At 45.7% G+C, this 13,886-nt stretch overlaps 1 protein-coding gene across 2 annotated transcripts in view; it reads left to right on the top strand.

The window, feature by feature from the left end:
- Nucleotides 1-352: 352 nt before the first annotated feature.
- Nucleotides 353-13,886, top strand: part of LOC147122241 (ciliary microtubule-associated protein 2-like) — a 50,676-nt gene continuing 37,142 nt past the window's right edge. Inside the window, exon 1 of one of the 2 annotated variants that reach the window (XM_085983159.1) lies at nt 353-510. In XM_085983159.1, coding sequence (XP_085839285.1) covers nt 461-510 — 50 coding nt within the window. In that variant the 5' untranslated portion in view covers nt 353-460. The remainder of the gene's footprint in view (nt 511-13,886) is intronic. The other variant, XM_085983160.1, reaches the window with a different exon arrangement.

The following is a 13,886-nucleotide window of genomic DNA, read 5'->3' as shown; positions in this document are numbered from 1 at the left end:
ACTTGCCAGGGGAAGGATGATTTTATTTTGGTTTTGTTTTAGAACGACTTGCACTGAATCGCCTGGTTTAAATTACAGTGATATGGGGATCTTTCCCCTCTGTGTAACAGGGAACACGGTAACGGGATACGGCATACTTAGTTTTAAGACTATCTATAATTTATTTGAAAGATTTTTATTGCCTTTAGATTATCATCGCTCTTCCACGAATAATAAGATGCCAGTTTACTGTCTGACGCAATGAGTATTAGAAGTGTTCGTTATTATTGTATATCGTTATTATTGTATAAATTGCCTGATTGCCATTCCATTCTGCGCCCTGATCATGCGCGTTCCCGGTTGCTAGGAGCCGTCGCGCAGCGGGTGGTTGTTCAATGCCAACCTGAAATTAACCAGCAACTCACTGTAACTCAATCGAGTCTGCAGCCGCTGTCAACATCCGACCTGGGCTGATCATTCAATGGAAGTGAAACAATTTGAAGGAGCTCCTTTTGGAACTCAGAAAACCAGGTGAGTCGGAGGCAAAAAAACAAAACTGCCCCATCACTTTAGTGTTTATTTTTTAATCGATTTTGTTGATATTGATTGATTCATAGTAAAAAAGAGTATTGTTAAATGTGAGACGGGACTCTTGAGCTAGTCGAGAATAAATGGAAATTGGTTAGGATCCTTAATAAGTACTTTACATCAATGTTTACAAAAGAGAACGATATTAGGGAGGAGGCAATTCCTAAATTGGTTAAAAGTAAGATGAGAGATATTATAATAAACAGAAGGAAAGTAATAGAGAACTTAGTTAAGCTGAAGAAAGACAAAATGCCAGGACCTGACAGGATACACCCAAGGACCCTGAAGGAAATTGGGGAAGAAATGGCAAAGACCCTAGAAATTATATTTCAGGTTTATATTGAGAGTGGATGTGTGTCAGAGGACTGGAGAGTGGCCAGTGTAATACTCATTTTCAAAAGGGAAGGTAGAGCTAGCTCATCCAGGTAAGTAGTTTAACATCTGCGATTTAAAAAAATTGAAATCTTTAATTAAAAATGAATTTATTAAATATTTAGATGAATGGAAACTAATTAGCAGCAGCCAACATGGATTTCAGAAAGGAAGATCGTGCTTGACAAACCCGATAGAGTTCTTTGAGGAGGTGACAGATATAGAGGAAATGCAATGGATGTGGTGTACATGGACTTTCGAAAAGCCTTTGATAAGGTCCGCACAGGAGACTATTGGAGAAGATTAAGGGGTGTGGAATTAGGGGGAGCATAACAAATTGGATTAAAAAGTGGTCAAATCGAGGAAGCAGTGTGTAGGGGCTGAGGGCAGTTGGAAGTGGGTAGCAGTGTTCCACAGGGTTCTGTTCTGGGATTGATTCTGTCCACTGTGTACATTGGTAATATGGATATAATGCCAGAGGGAGTTGGACCCAAATTTCAGATGATACTAAAATAGGAGGCACAGTAGATAATTTGGAGGACTGAAGGAAGCTGCAAAGGGAAATTGATAAGATGGTGGAATGGGGATAAAAGTGCGTGATGGAATTCAATGTCAGTAAATGTAACGTGATAGATTTTGATTAAAAAAATAAAAGTAATAATAATTCTAGGGATCAGGGAAGGCTGGGTGATGTGCAGGAACAGAAGGATTTGTGTGTTCAGGTTCATAAGAATTAAAGCAGCTCCTTGTGGAAAATGCTAATGGAATTCTGGGTTTTATGGAAAGAGGTACAGAATATAGAAGTCGAGGTGTAATGGTAAATTTATATAAACCTTAGTAAAACCGCAGCTGGAGTACTGCGTACAGTTTTAGACTTCAGACTATAAAAAGGTTGTTATGGTGATAGGGTAAAGTGCAAACTCACTAGAATGCGACTTAATATGAAGAAATATAAGTATGAAGAAAGCTTAAAAAATTGGGGCTGTTTTCTTTAGAATAGAGGAAATTACAGGGTGATTTAATAGAAGTGTTTAAAATTATGGAGGAATGCAATGCAGTGGATAGAAACAGACTATTTCTAGTGCATGAGGAGAGTAGAATGAAAGGATATAAATGTAAAAGATTTAGGACAGAGAGCAGGAGGACATTTTTACACAGTTGTGAGACTATGGAATATATGAGCTAGTGACTAAAGCAAAGACCATGGGGAAAAATTCATCCCCTTAGTGCTGCTCGTTAGCACCAGTAGATGGCTAGACCAGTATCGCTGGGGCGAGGCAAATCCAGCACCGCGTGCCAAATCCGCCACCCCCCCCAGTGCCACGAGTAAGAGGTATCGCTGGGAATGTCAATGCCAGGTAAATCGTGATGTTAGTGAGTGTGCAATGCTCACTGAATGCCCGATTTTCAAAATTGATTCTCAACACTTGCCTCACCGCCTGGAAGTAAACACCAACAGGGAGAGCTGGGATGCAGCACCAGGAAGCCGGCTCCAGGGACGTTATTTAAAGGGATCATCTGTAATCACTCGCAGCTCTCAGGTTAGTGCAGGTTCAGTGGTTTTTTGTTAGTTTCACCCACTGCAACAGTTTCATTCAGTAATTTCAAGGTTCTTTTGTATCAGGAGTCTTTTGGCAACTAAAGAGTAGCTACATTTATTCTTCAAAGATTCAAACTGCTACACTTGGTAACATTATTGGGGGCTGTACTGGCAGTCAACCTCGCCCTTCAGGATCTACGGTGGAGGGAGCGTAGACAGCGAGAAATATGGAAACATGTGCACAGAGAGATGAGGAGGGACATCAGGGCTCTCACCAGGAGGCCTTCCCCTCCAAGGGTATTCTGAGAGCACTTCTACCTTCAATTAAGTGAGGAGCAGTGTATTAGATGGCTCTGCTTCACCAAGGAGGTGGTCACAGAACTCTGCCACCTCCTCCAAACAGACCTCTAGCCTCACACCAGGATGACTTAAACCCCAGATCCCCTTTGCTCACCACATCCCCATCATTCCATCCCTCTCGCAAGCCATATCACAGTGCAAATCTGAAATGAGAGACACCACAAAAGAATGGTAAGTGAAGTAATACATTTTTCAAAAAGTAGTGGACACAAATTTACACCCAAAATATTTAATTTTCACCCTTGTGCAATCCCTTAGTGCCTGTCATTACTGTGCCATTTCTTGCTCTAGTGCTCCTATGAAGTGTTGGCCCAGTGACTGCAGCACGGTTGGTGGAAGGCTGTTGAGTGTCCCTGCGGGAGACCTCAGATGGCCTCGCAGGATGTCCTCGACCAGCTCTGGGCCTGGAAGGTCCGGCTGTAGACTGCACCTCCTTGGCATGGGTGACAGCAGTCTCGGCTGGCTGAATGACAGGCAGCAACAAGGACAATGGCGGAGTGGCAGTGGTGAGAGCAGGAATGCTGTCATCCTGAGAGAGGACAGGAGGTTCCTGCTCCACTGACCCACTGCCACTCCCTCGGGGCAGCACCTCAGCATCCCTAGCAATCTGTTGGAGCACAGATTGCTGGCCTGCTGCGACACCATGAAAGCCCCGGTCAACGGTGGTAGACCCAGCCACGATGGCAGCAGTCAGAGCTTGCGTGGCATCAAGCTGAGACTGCAGGAGAGCAGTCTGAGATTGGATGCCACCAAGCATAGACTCCATTACAGCACTAAGACGTTGCATTGCTTCCGCCTGTGCTGCAATGGAAGCTGCCAGATCGCCCATCACACATGGCATCAGGTCTGGGTTGCCACAGTCTCTCTGGGAGTCTACCATACTTTTCAGACTGGAAATGATGGGCTCCATGATGTGCGCAGAGCCTTGTGCAATGTTGGAGGCAGACTCCTTCATGCTCCTTACCATTGCCAAGTGGCTCTCAGGCACCCCTGCCATTGCACCTATCAACTCCGTGTAAATGCCCATCACCCTTCTTCTAAAGGCCTCCCCATCGAGGTCCTCATCCAAGTCCTGTGCAGCAGAACTTGTGCGCAAACTCATCCTCCGGGGAGCTGGCTCCCAAGCTACCCTTTCCCCCTGGCCTTGCTGCAGCCCACTGGTCCTCGGTGCATCACCCTGTGCAGATCCCACTACTATACTAGCCTCTAAAGAATGTGAAGTGCCAGTATCTGAGCTGGTGCCTGCGGGTGAGACATGCAGTGACGGGGTGTCTTCTTGCTCCTCCTCGTCTCCCGCCTCACTCTCAATGGTGCCCTCAGGGACAGGCTGCTCAGGTGCTTGCTGATTGTCTGAAAGCATAAAGGCACGAGAGTTGGGTTAAGGTGAGGGGAGTGGGGCAGGAAGGGAGAAAAGCATGTATACAGCATCATTAGCTGGAAAGTGCGAAATGCTTGTGGGGTGAGGGGAAAGTGGGATGTGAGAAGAAGGAGTAGGGATGAACCCCAAGAAGGTCAACGTCGCCGGTGGCCACAGCGCCCACCACCTGGCGCCCAATGATTTGCAGCACTCGATTCTCCAGCACACACAGTGGTTGGGTGTCGGCTTGTCCACCGCCTGTGTGCTCCTGCTCCCTCCTGTTGTGCACCACCTTGGCCTGCAAGACAAAAGGAAAGTGTGTGAGTGAATGTGGAGCAATGTGTTTGGGTGATGTGCCTGCCATAGTTGAATAGCTGTCATTGTGTGCAAGGTGTGAGATGTGGGTGTGAGTGTTGCTAGATAGAGATTGTTGGTGGGTGAGTGCTGGGGTGTGATGCGTTGGGCAGTGTGTGAAGATTGTGGTACAGATGGTGGTATGTAGTATTTGTTGAAGCATTCACTCACCCTGACCACCCGAGTAAGGTTGTTAAATTTCTTCCTGCAATGTGTATGGGTCCTGGGAACCACAGTGCTGCCCGAGATGTGCTGCGCTACCTCCCTCCATATGGTGCAGAAGACTTGTGGCAAGGGCCTCCTGCTACTTGCTAGGTAAAGCACTGCCCTCCGGCTCTCTACAATGAAAACCAATGCCTCAATGCTCCATCGGAGAATCTGCAGGCTCTCTCCTTGGGGTGTGGACCTGCCATAAGCACACCTGGTTCAGTCCTCCGGCTCCTTCTCCTTGTTCTGCTTTTGTTTGCTGAGGCAGCTGCACAGCCAGCAACGCTGAGAATGAGGTGCTGCAGCATCAATGAGCCTCCCCTTTAAGTAGTGAAAAAAGCCTGCGATTAGATTGCACCCGATATTGGTCCACCCTTTAAGTCTAATGCCAATGAGCTTGGGTTTTAAGACTTGATTTAGGACTCCAATCATTTTATTGAGCAGTGAGCACAAATTTTGCGTGCAGTTTAAAGCATTTGTGCCTGGCGCTAATTCTCCAACTTTTCTACTGACACCACCCATTCCTTGGCTGGAATTAATTTCTAGTCGCATGAGTTTAAGAATAGGTTAGATAAGTAGTTGAAGGAAAGGGAGATAAAGGGATATGGGAACAAGGCAGCCACATGGGATTAGAATTACTGTTTGTGTGGAGAATAAACACCAATGTGGACTACTGGTTGGACCAAAACTGTCTGTTTCCATGTTGTAAATTGCTATTTATTTGTTTGCAAGTACAAAATCAGACAAGAAACATACACTATGATAACATCGTTGCTGTTTAATACTAATGCTTTCTCCATTTTCTAGCAGTGATTTGAGTCAGCATTGAGTTGCTCCCAGGGTCTTATTGTGCTCCTGCTGGAAGCAGATGGACTGGGATGACACGAGTGTAACATTCGTACAGAATTTTGAAATAGAGCCTAATTCAGCAACAAGACAAGTGACACATTCTAAAGTGTGCAATCCAAATAGGTCAAATTGCTCTGTAAGCAGGAGGCTCTGGAGCTGCAACAGGCAGGGGCATTATTGGGCTCTGCGCCCACGATTCCCTGTATAATGAGATTTTGATTTCAACTTTGTGATCATGGGGTGCAACAAGCTGGATCAGGCATTCCCACAGGGAGGCAAAATTAAAAGTGTCCATGCCGTTGTCCTGCACTTCATAATGACTGGCTATTCAATAGAACTGGCTAGCCAGGAGCTTGCATCCTTTTTAGTTTCTCTCCTATCTCTCCTCATGCCCTCTCTGACTGCATCTTGTCAATTACACCCACCTCCTGCTCTCTCGACAAAATTCCTATTAAACTGCTGCCGATCCAACTTCCATTCCTGGCCCCCATGCTAGCTGATAATGTAAATGGTTTTCTATCCTCAGGTACCGTCGTTCTACCTTTTAAATCTGCCGCCATCACCTCCCCCCCCCACAACTAAATACCCTTGACCCCTCTGTCCTTGCAAATTACCACCCCATCTCCAACCTCTCTTTCCTCTACAAAGTCCTTGAATATGTTGTCACCTCCCAATTCCGTACCCATCTTTCCCTCAACTCCATGCTTGAACCTCTCCAATCAGTTTTCTGCCCCTAACACAGCACTGAAACAACCCTAATCGAAATCACAATGACACAAAAGTCGATAACCAGAGGGCACAGATTTAAGGTGATTGGCAAAAGAGCCAGAGGCAACATGAGGAAAAACATTTTTACGCAATGAATGATTGGGATTTTGAATGCACTGCCTGATAGGGTGGTGGATACAGATTCAATAGTATCCTTCAAAAGGGAATTGGATAAATACTTGCAGGAGAAAAAAATGCAGGGATATGGGGAAGAGCGGGGGAGTGGGACGAACTGGATTGCTCTTCGAAAGAGCTGGTGCAGGCTCGATGGGCTGAATGGCCTCCTCCTGTGCTGTACTGTTCAATGATTGTATGATTGTATGATACCCTTGGTGACTGTGACCATGATGCACTATCCCTCCTCATTCCTCTTGATCTGCCTACATCCTTTGACACAGTTGACCACACCATCCTCCTCCAATGCCTCTCCTCCATTGTCCAGCTGAGTGGAAATGCCCTCACCTGGTTTTTTGTCTTATTACTCTCCTGTTAAGTGCCTTGGGTTGTTTTACTATGTTAAAGGCACTATATAAATGCAGGTTGTTGCTGTTGGTAGCGACCTGGGAAAGTGATGTAGAAAAATTTAAGGAGGCAGAGTAATATATACTTATATTAACACTACCTACCTAAAGATAATATGCCTTGCTCTCTCAAGCAGAATGTTTTACCCCTAGTAAGTGACCTGGGTAAGAAGCACTGTTATTAAATACAAGATCAGACTCCATGAGCACAATGAGGTAGGTGATATTATGTGATAGGTGTATTTTCTGGTGGCATTACTGCATTAGCCATTCAGTAATACCTACTGATAACCTTCATATTGGTTGTCAATATTTGGAGTGTTTTTAATAAAAATGAATTGGGCTATTGAGATTGTTCATGAGTTTTAGAAAATGTTCTGAGTTTTATTCTAAGGGATGGTGAGGAAATAACAGATAACCTGGGGCTACTAGTCCAATGCAATATTTATGCACTGGACTATGGACCCAGTTCCATAACATGGACATCTGTGTCATGACTGTGTCATATCCAATTTAGTTCTCAAGCTATATATTGTGCTGTACAATGTTGTATCACAAGTTGCAACTCACATGTGCACTTTCCTAAATATAAGTGAACTAGCATCTGTTTATATAATGGCCCAGAAATTCGGGTCTCCACGGGTGAGTACTATTATGTCTGTGTATGATTGAGACACGGACAGCAGGAGTTGAACAAAACAAGTCTTTACTGAATGGAGTCAATCGGGAAACTGAAACTACAGAGGCTTGCTAGTGCCTTTTATACAGGGGTGGTCACTGCCGGTACTGCAGTCTGAGACCAGTTATTCTCTTAAAGGTACATACACAACAATTCCTCCCCTTTTAGATAAACAGTACATAACATTCATTTAACAACTAAATGATAACTAATTACAATCACAATTACGGTTGCTAGATACATTAGTTGAGTTTAAGCAATTATAAGTTCAGTCTTTGAGGAGGCTTCCTGATTCTGTCTGGATAACGTCTCTTTGGGGTATCAGGTTCTTCTGGCAAGGTTGGGTCGGGATCAATGTCGTTGTTTGGTTCATCTGCTTCCAATATCACCGATTCTGCGGTAGCTGCAATTGGTACGTCGATTTCATTGCCAGGTGTATCAGATCGTGGTGTGGAGTTGACGTTTTCCAGTGACTCTAGAATCTGGTCAGCATGGCGTCTTACAATGCTCTCTCCAACGTCCACGGTATACATGAGAGGTCCTTGCCGTTTACAAATCATTCCTGGCTGCCATTTCTCAGTGCGGTAGTCCCGGGCCAAAACTGGTTGACCTATCTTAAAACTCCTGGTCGGCCTTTCATTCATATTCTGAAACTGCCTGTTCTCCACATCTCTTCGGACGTTTGGCTTAACCAAATCCAAGCAGCATTGTAGTCTTCGATTGAAGAACATCATGGCTGGAGTTTGGTTGGTAACCGCATGTGTCGCATTCTGGTAGGCAAACAAGAAGTTGTCCACCTTGTGTTGTAGGGGTATATCTTCATTACACATTGCCTTGATAGCCTTCTTGAATGTTTGAACAAACCTCTCGGCCAATCCATTAGTGGCTGGATGATATGGAGCAGATGTGTAATGCTTAACACCATTGTTCTTTAAGAACCTCCGGAACTCTTCAGACACAAACTGTGGTCCATTGTCAGAGCAAATCTGTTCAGGCAGCCCATTCCTGGCGAATATGGTTCGTAAAACTGTGATAGTTTTTTCTGTGGTGGTTGAGGACATTTTTATTACCTCTGGCCATTTTGAGCGTGCATCCACTGCAATTAAAAACATCGAGTCCATGAAGGGACCAGCAAAATCAATGTGCACCCTTTGCCATGGAGATGAGGGCCACTCCCATGGATGTAGAGGAGCTTGTGGTGGGGCGTTTTGGACCTTCTGGCATCCTGCACAGCTCTTGGTCATCTCTTCGATTTCTCTATCGATTCCCGGCCACCACACAAACGCTCTGGCTAAGTTCTTCATTTTTACCCCACCCAGATGACCCTCATGAAGCTCATTGAGCACTCTATCCATCAACTTAGGTGGAATTACTACTCTGGATCCACACATCAAGGTTCCTCTGCACAATGACAGCTGTTCTCTTCTCGGCGAGAATGCTGGCAGCAGTGGTTCGCCATGTGCTGGCCATCCCTTCACCGTTAAATCATAGACCCGGGATAGTGTCGGGTCATTTCGTGTTTCCTTTTCTATGTTTGCATTTGTCACAGGGAGACATTCGACTATGGTCGAGTGGAATATCTCCATTGGATCCACTGCAAGGTCTTCTTCTTCCACCGTCGGCAACGGTAGGCGCGACAATCCATCAGCATTCCCATGCTGTTTAGTTCCTTTGTACTCGATGTCATATTGGTGTGCCCCTAGGAAAAGGGACCACCTCTGCAGCCGTTGCGCTGTCATTATCGGTACGCCCTTCTGAGGGTTGAAAATGGAGACAAGAGGTTGATGATCGGTTAGTAGAGTAAATTTTTGACCGTGCAGGTAGTGATTGAACTTCTTCACCCCCCACACTAGGCTGAGGGCCTCTCTGTCAATCTGGGCGTAGTTACGCTCGGCAGAAGTTAACGAGCGTGACGCAAAAGCTATCGGCCTCTCTAAACCATCAAGGAATTTATGTGACAGTACCGCCCCAATGCCGTAGGGAGACGCATCACACGCCAGTCTGATCGGCAGTGCTGGGTTGTAGTGAGCCAATACTTCTCTTGAAGTGATTAAGTCCTTACTCTTCTGAAAGGCCCGCTTACAGTCATTGCTCCATTTCCATGCTACTCCCGTTCGTAGTAGGGCGTTCAGTGGGTGCAGAATTGTGGACAAATTCGGTAAAAACTTATGGTAGTAATTCACCAATCCGAGGAATGACCTCAGTTGCGACACATTTTCAGGCGCTGGGGCCTTAACAACCGCTTCAATTTTGTCAGGGGACTTATGTAACCCCTCTTCATCAATCACGTGGCCACAATACGATATCTGTTTCTTAAGAAACTCGCACTTGGGGCGGTTGGCTCGTAGCCCATGTTCCCGTAGTCTAGTGAGCACCTGTTCTAGGTTGTTAAGGTGTTCACTGTCATCTTCACCTGTCACAAGGATGTCGTCCAAGTAACACTGAGTCCCCGGAATCCCTTGCAGGACTTGTTCCATCGCTCTTTGCCATATCGCCGGAGCCGATGCTACTCCGAATACCAATCGATGATACTGGTAAAGACCTTTGTGAGTGTTTATCGTGAGATACTTCCTAGAGGATTCTTCAACCTCCATCTGCAAATATGCTTGTGCTCGGTCAATTTTTGTAAAACGTTTCCCTCCAGATAGTGAGGCGAAGATGTCTTCTATCCTTGGAAGAGGATATTATTGTACTGTGTGAAGGACTGGGTTCACCGTCACCTTGAAGTCCTCACAGATGCGAACCTTCCTTGGCTCCTCAGACTTATTGTTTAACGTTTTCTTCATGACAGGAACAATGGGTGTCGCCCACTCGCTCCAGTCGACCTTAGACAACACGCCTGCCTTCTCCAGATTCTCCAGCTCTGCCTCGACGGCTGGGCGAATTGCATATGGTACCGGTCTTGCTTTGAAAAACTTGGGAATTGCATTCTCTTCTATTTTTATTGAGGCGGTTACGCCTTTAAGCGTGCCCAGTTCTTGTTGAAATACCTCTTTGGCGTTAGCTAAGATTGTTGACAATCGTCCAGGAGTGACGTCTTCATCCTTTTTACCATCCACCGTCATTGCATGACTGGAGTGCCAATCTAAGCTTATCTTCCTGATCCATTCACGTCCCAATAACGGTGGTCCACCATTTTGCAGTATGTAGAGATACAATTTCCGTATTTTCTTGCCGTTGTATTCGACAGGCACCCTTATTTTTCCTCTGGGGTATACTTTTTGCCCCGTATACATCATCAAGACGATGGATGTCTCTCTCAAGGGTATGTGTGAGAATAGCCGCTCGTAGTCTCGTCGATTCATGATGGTTAGCGCTGATCCTGTATCCAATTCCATTTTAACTTGGGACCCTGCTATCGTGAGGGTGAGCCAAGTGGTTCGGTGATCCTCTTTTGTGATTACATTGTGAAGTTTGAGACAGCTTAGTCTCTTGTTCCCGGATTCACTATTGCTCATCTGGTCTTCGGAACTACTGTCCGTCATCTTTTGTACTTTCTTGTACGGTTCCTTAGTAGCCTTTTTGTTGTCGCTGGTCTTCTTCCCAGACCTGCAAACTCGTGCAATGTGTCCCATCTTTCCGCATTGCCTGCATATTTTGTCCTTGGACCAGCAGTCCTTCTGGTCATGGTTAGTTCTGCTGCAGCGATAACATTTTGCAAATCCCCGTGTCATTTCGTGGGTGCCGTATTCCTGTGGCTTTTGTTGTATTTCCGCAGCTCCCCTGGCTGCTGCTTCGTACGATACTGCCACGCTGAAAGCCTTATCTAGCGTCAGCTCTTTCTCTGAGAGTAACTTCTTCTGTGTTCCTTCACTCAGGAGTCCACAGACAAATTTGTCCCGTAGGGTATCTGCCAGTCCTGCTCCGAACTGGCAGTGCTTTGATAGCTTGCGTAGTTCCGTAAGGCACTCAGCATTGCTCTCATCTTTATGCTGAGTTCTCCTGTGGAATTTAAATCTTTCTGCTATCAACAGCGGTGCAGGGTTTAGGTGTTCCTGTAGGACAGCAACAATTTCGGTAAAACCCTTCGCCTTCGGTTTGGCTGGAGTAATCAGGTCCCGCAATAGGCCATACGTTCTAGCGCCCATTGAGTTTAGCAATACCGATGCCTTTTTCTCATCGGCTATTTCGTTTGCCTCGCAATATACCTCGACTCTTTCCACATACGTGGTCCAGTCCTCTATTGTATTATCAAAGGCAGTGATACAGCCAGTCTTCGGCATCTTGAAAATCTAAAATGGCGCCTCCCGCGCTTTGCCTTCTTCCCCGCTGTTGCTAGCGCTGCTTTCCGTGGTTTCCGTTGTAACCTGCAGCTCCTCGCGGTTTCCTGCACGTTTAATATTTCTTTTTTTATTATTTTCCCGTCGTGGAACAACGCTGTGGGACTCTTGCCTCCCTCTTCTCGGGTCTGTACGCAGCCCGGCTTCGTAGCACCGGCCGCGCCCTGTGTGCTCCACCCTCTCTCTCTCCTCTTCCCGACAACGCTGCTCGGCCCCGTTGCAAGCCACCCGCTTGAGTTCGCGACTGCCGCAGCCCAGGAAGGATCAGTGTACTACCTGCCACCAGCCCGATTAGCTGAAGCACCGTCGACAGGAACCAGGCCCCGCTTTCGACAGCTTCTCCAGCAATCTTCAACTCCGCTAACTCGGGGGCGGATGCCCACGGTCGACGCCTGTTTCTACTGCTTCTTTCTTCCTTCTGGCCTCGACCTCTGCTCACTTCGCTTCAGGAATGGATCCCAGGAGGTGGTGCAGACTGTAGGTAAGTTCGTATCTGCTTGTCGCCAGTATTATGTCCGTGTATGATTGAGACACGGACAGCAGGAGTTGAACAAAACAAGTCTTTACTGAATGGAGTCAATTGGGAAACTGGAACTACAGAGGCATGCTAGTGCCTTTTATACAGGGGTGGTCACTGCCGGTACTGCAGTCTGAGACCATTTATTCTCTTAAAGGTACATACACAACAAGTACGCATGGGGTCCTCACCTGTAAGCCCAATGGAAGTGCCGGTTTTGTGCATGCACTGCGCATGCGTGGGAAACCGGCACTTCCGTTCCCCTGAAAGAAGGGGTTCAGAGGTCGAACGCGTGTGCGGGAGAGGCTGCGCGTGCGCATCGAACTTACATTTTTTTTGCAGGTTTTCCCGGGAGGGTAGGTCTCCAGAAGTTAGACGTGTAAAAAGCAGTCGCAAGGCCTGCTTTTTACAAGGTAAGTGGTGAATTAATTAAAATTAAAACATTTTTTCCACAGGTTTATTATTTTTAAATACTTTGAAGAAAGGTAAGTTTATTTTTAGCCCTGTTAGAAAATAAAATTATTTTTTTCAAAAATTTAAATTATTGTTTAAAATAGTTATTTCATGTAATTTATAGTTTATTTTAAAAATGTGATTTAAAAAAAAATTTATTTGAAGATTTAGTGATGTTTTGGGGCTTATAGTATTTATAGGTTTGACAGCTCTTCCTGTCAAACTTATGAATGAAGCATTCCCTGCTACCATTGGCTCTCCATGGCCCACGTGATCCCAGGGGACGCATCGAACTAACTGCGCCCCTGGGATACGCAAGCACTGCGCGCCAGCAGTTGGATCAGGCCCAGGATCGGAATTCCACGGGGGCCCACAGCTCAACGGCCGGCGTGCAAGGTAAGTGCAGGTCGGGGGCTTGCACCCGCGGGAAGCCCCCGACCCGAATTTCTGGGCCATTACATATGGAGAAATAAAGATCATATTTCTAACAGTTTTCAATTATTTTTGACCGTAGGTTACAAAACCACTCATTTAAATTATTTTCTTTCAAACACTTACTGTCACAGAACATGTTGTTATCGACCTTGTCATATAAGTGCACACTTGTGCAGCATCTTTAATCCACGTTCAGCTTCACCATTTATGAATTGATTGGTCAATCTAATTTATGAAAATATTGATCATATCATATGATTGGCAATCACATAGTCTCAGTATGAACAAGTGCTACTAAATAGGGTTCTACTAACGTGGCAAACAAAAACTAGGGAAACAGATTGTATTGAGGTGCACATATACACATGGTTTTACTTTAATGTTTATATAAGAAAGAGCTGAAAAATATTGTGGAAAAGAATTCTTGTCAATATTATTACAGAAAGTTTTAGTACTAAGAATTCTTTAAAATTTGATTTTCCTGATTCTTTTGTTTCACAGAATCACAGAAACCCCACAGTGCAGATAGAGGCCATTTTGGCCCATCGAGCCTGCACCGACACATATCCCACCCGATCCCTGTAACCCCTACACCAACACATATCCCACCCTATCCCCGTAACCCCA

This window comes from Somniosus microcephalus, chromosome 3 (genome assembly GCF_052327205.1).
Source record: "Somniosus microcephalus isolate GS21.2 chromosome 3, FLI_Smic_1.0, whole genome shotgun sequence".
In the NCBI taxonomy this organism is placed as follows: domain Eukaryota; kingdom Metazoa; phylum Chordata; class Chondrichthyes; order Squaliformes; family Somniosidae; genus Somniosus; species Somniosus microcephalus.
Note: the sequence above shows the minus strand (reverse complement) of the source record. Positions and strands in the feature narration are given on the sequence as shown.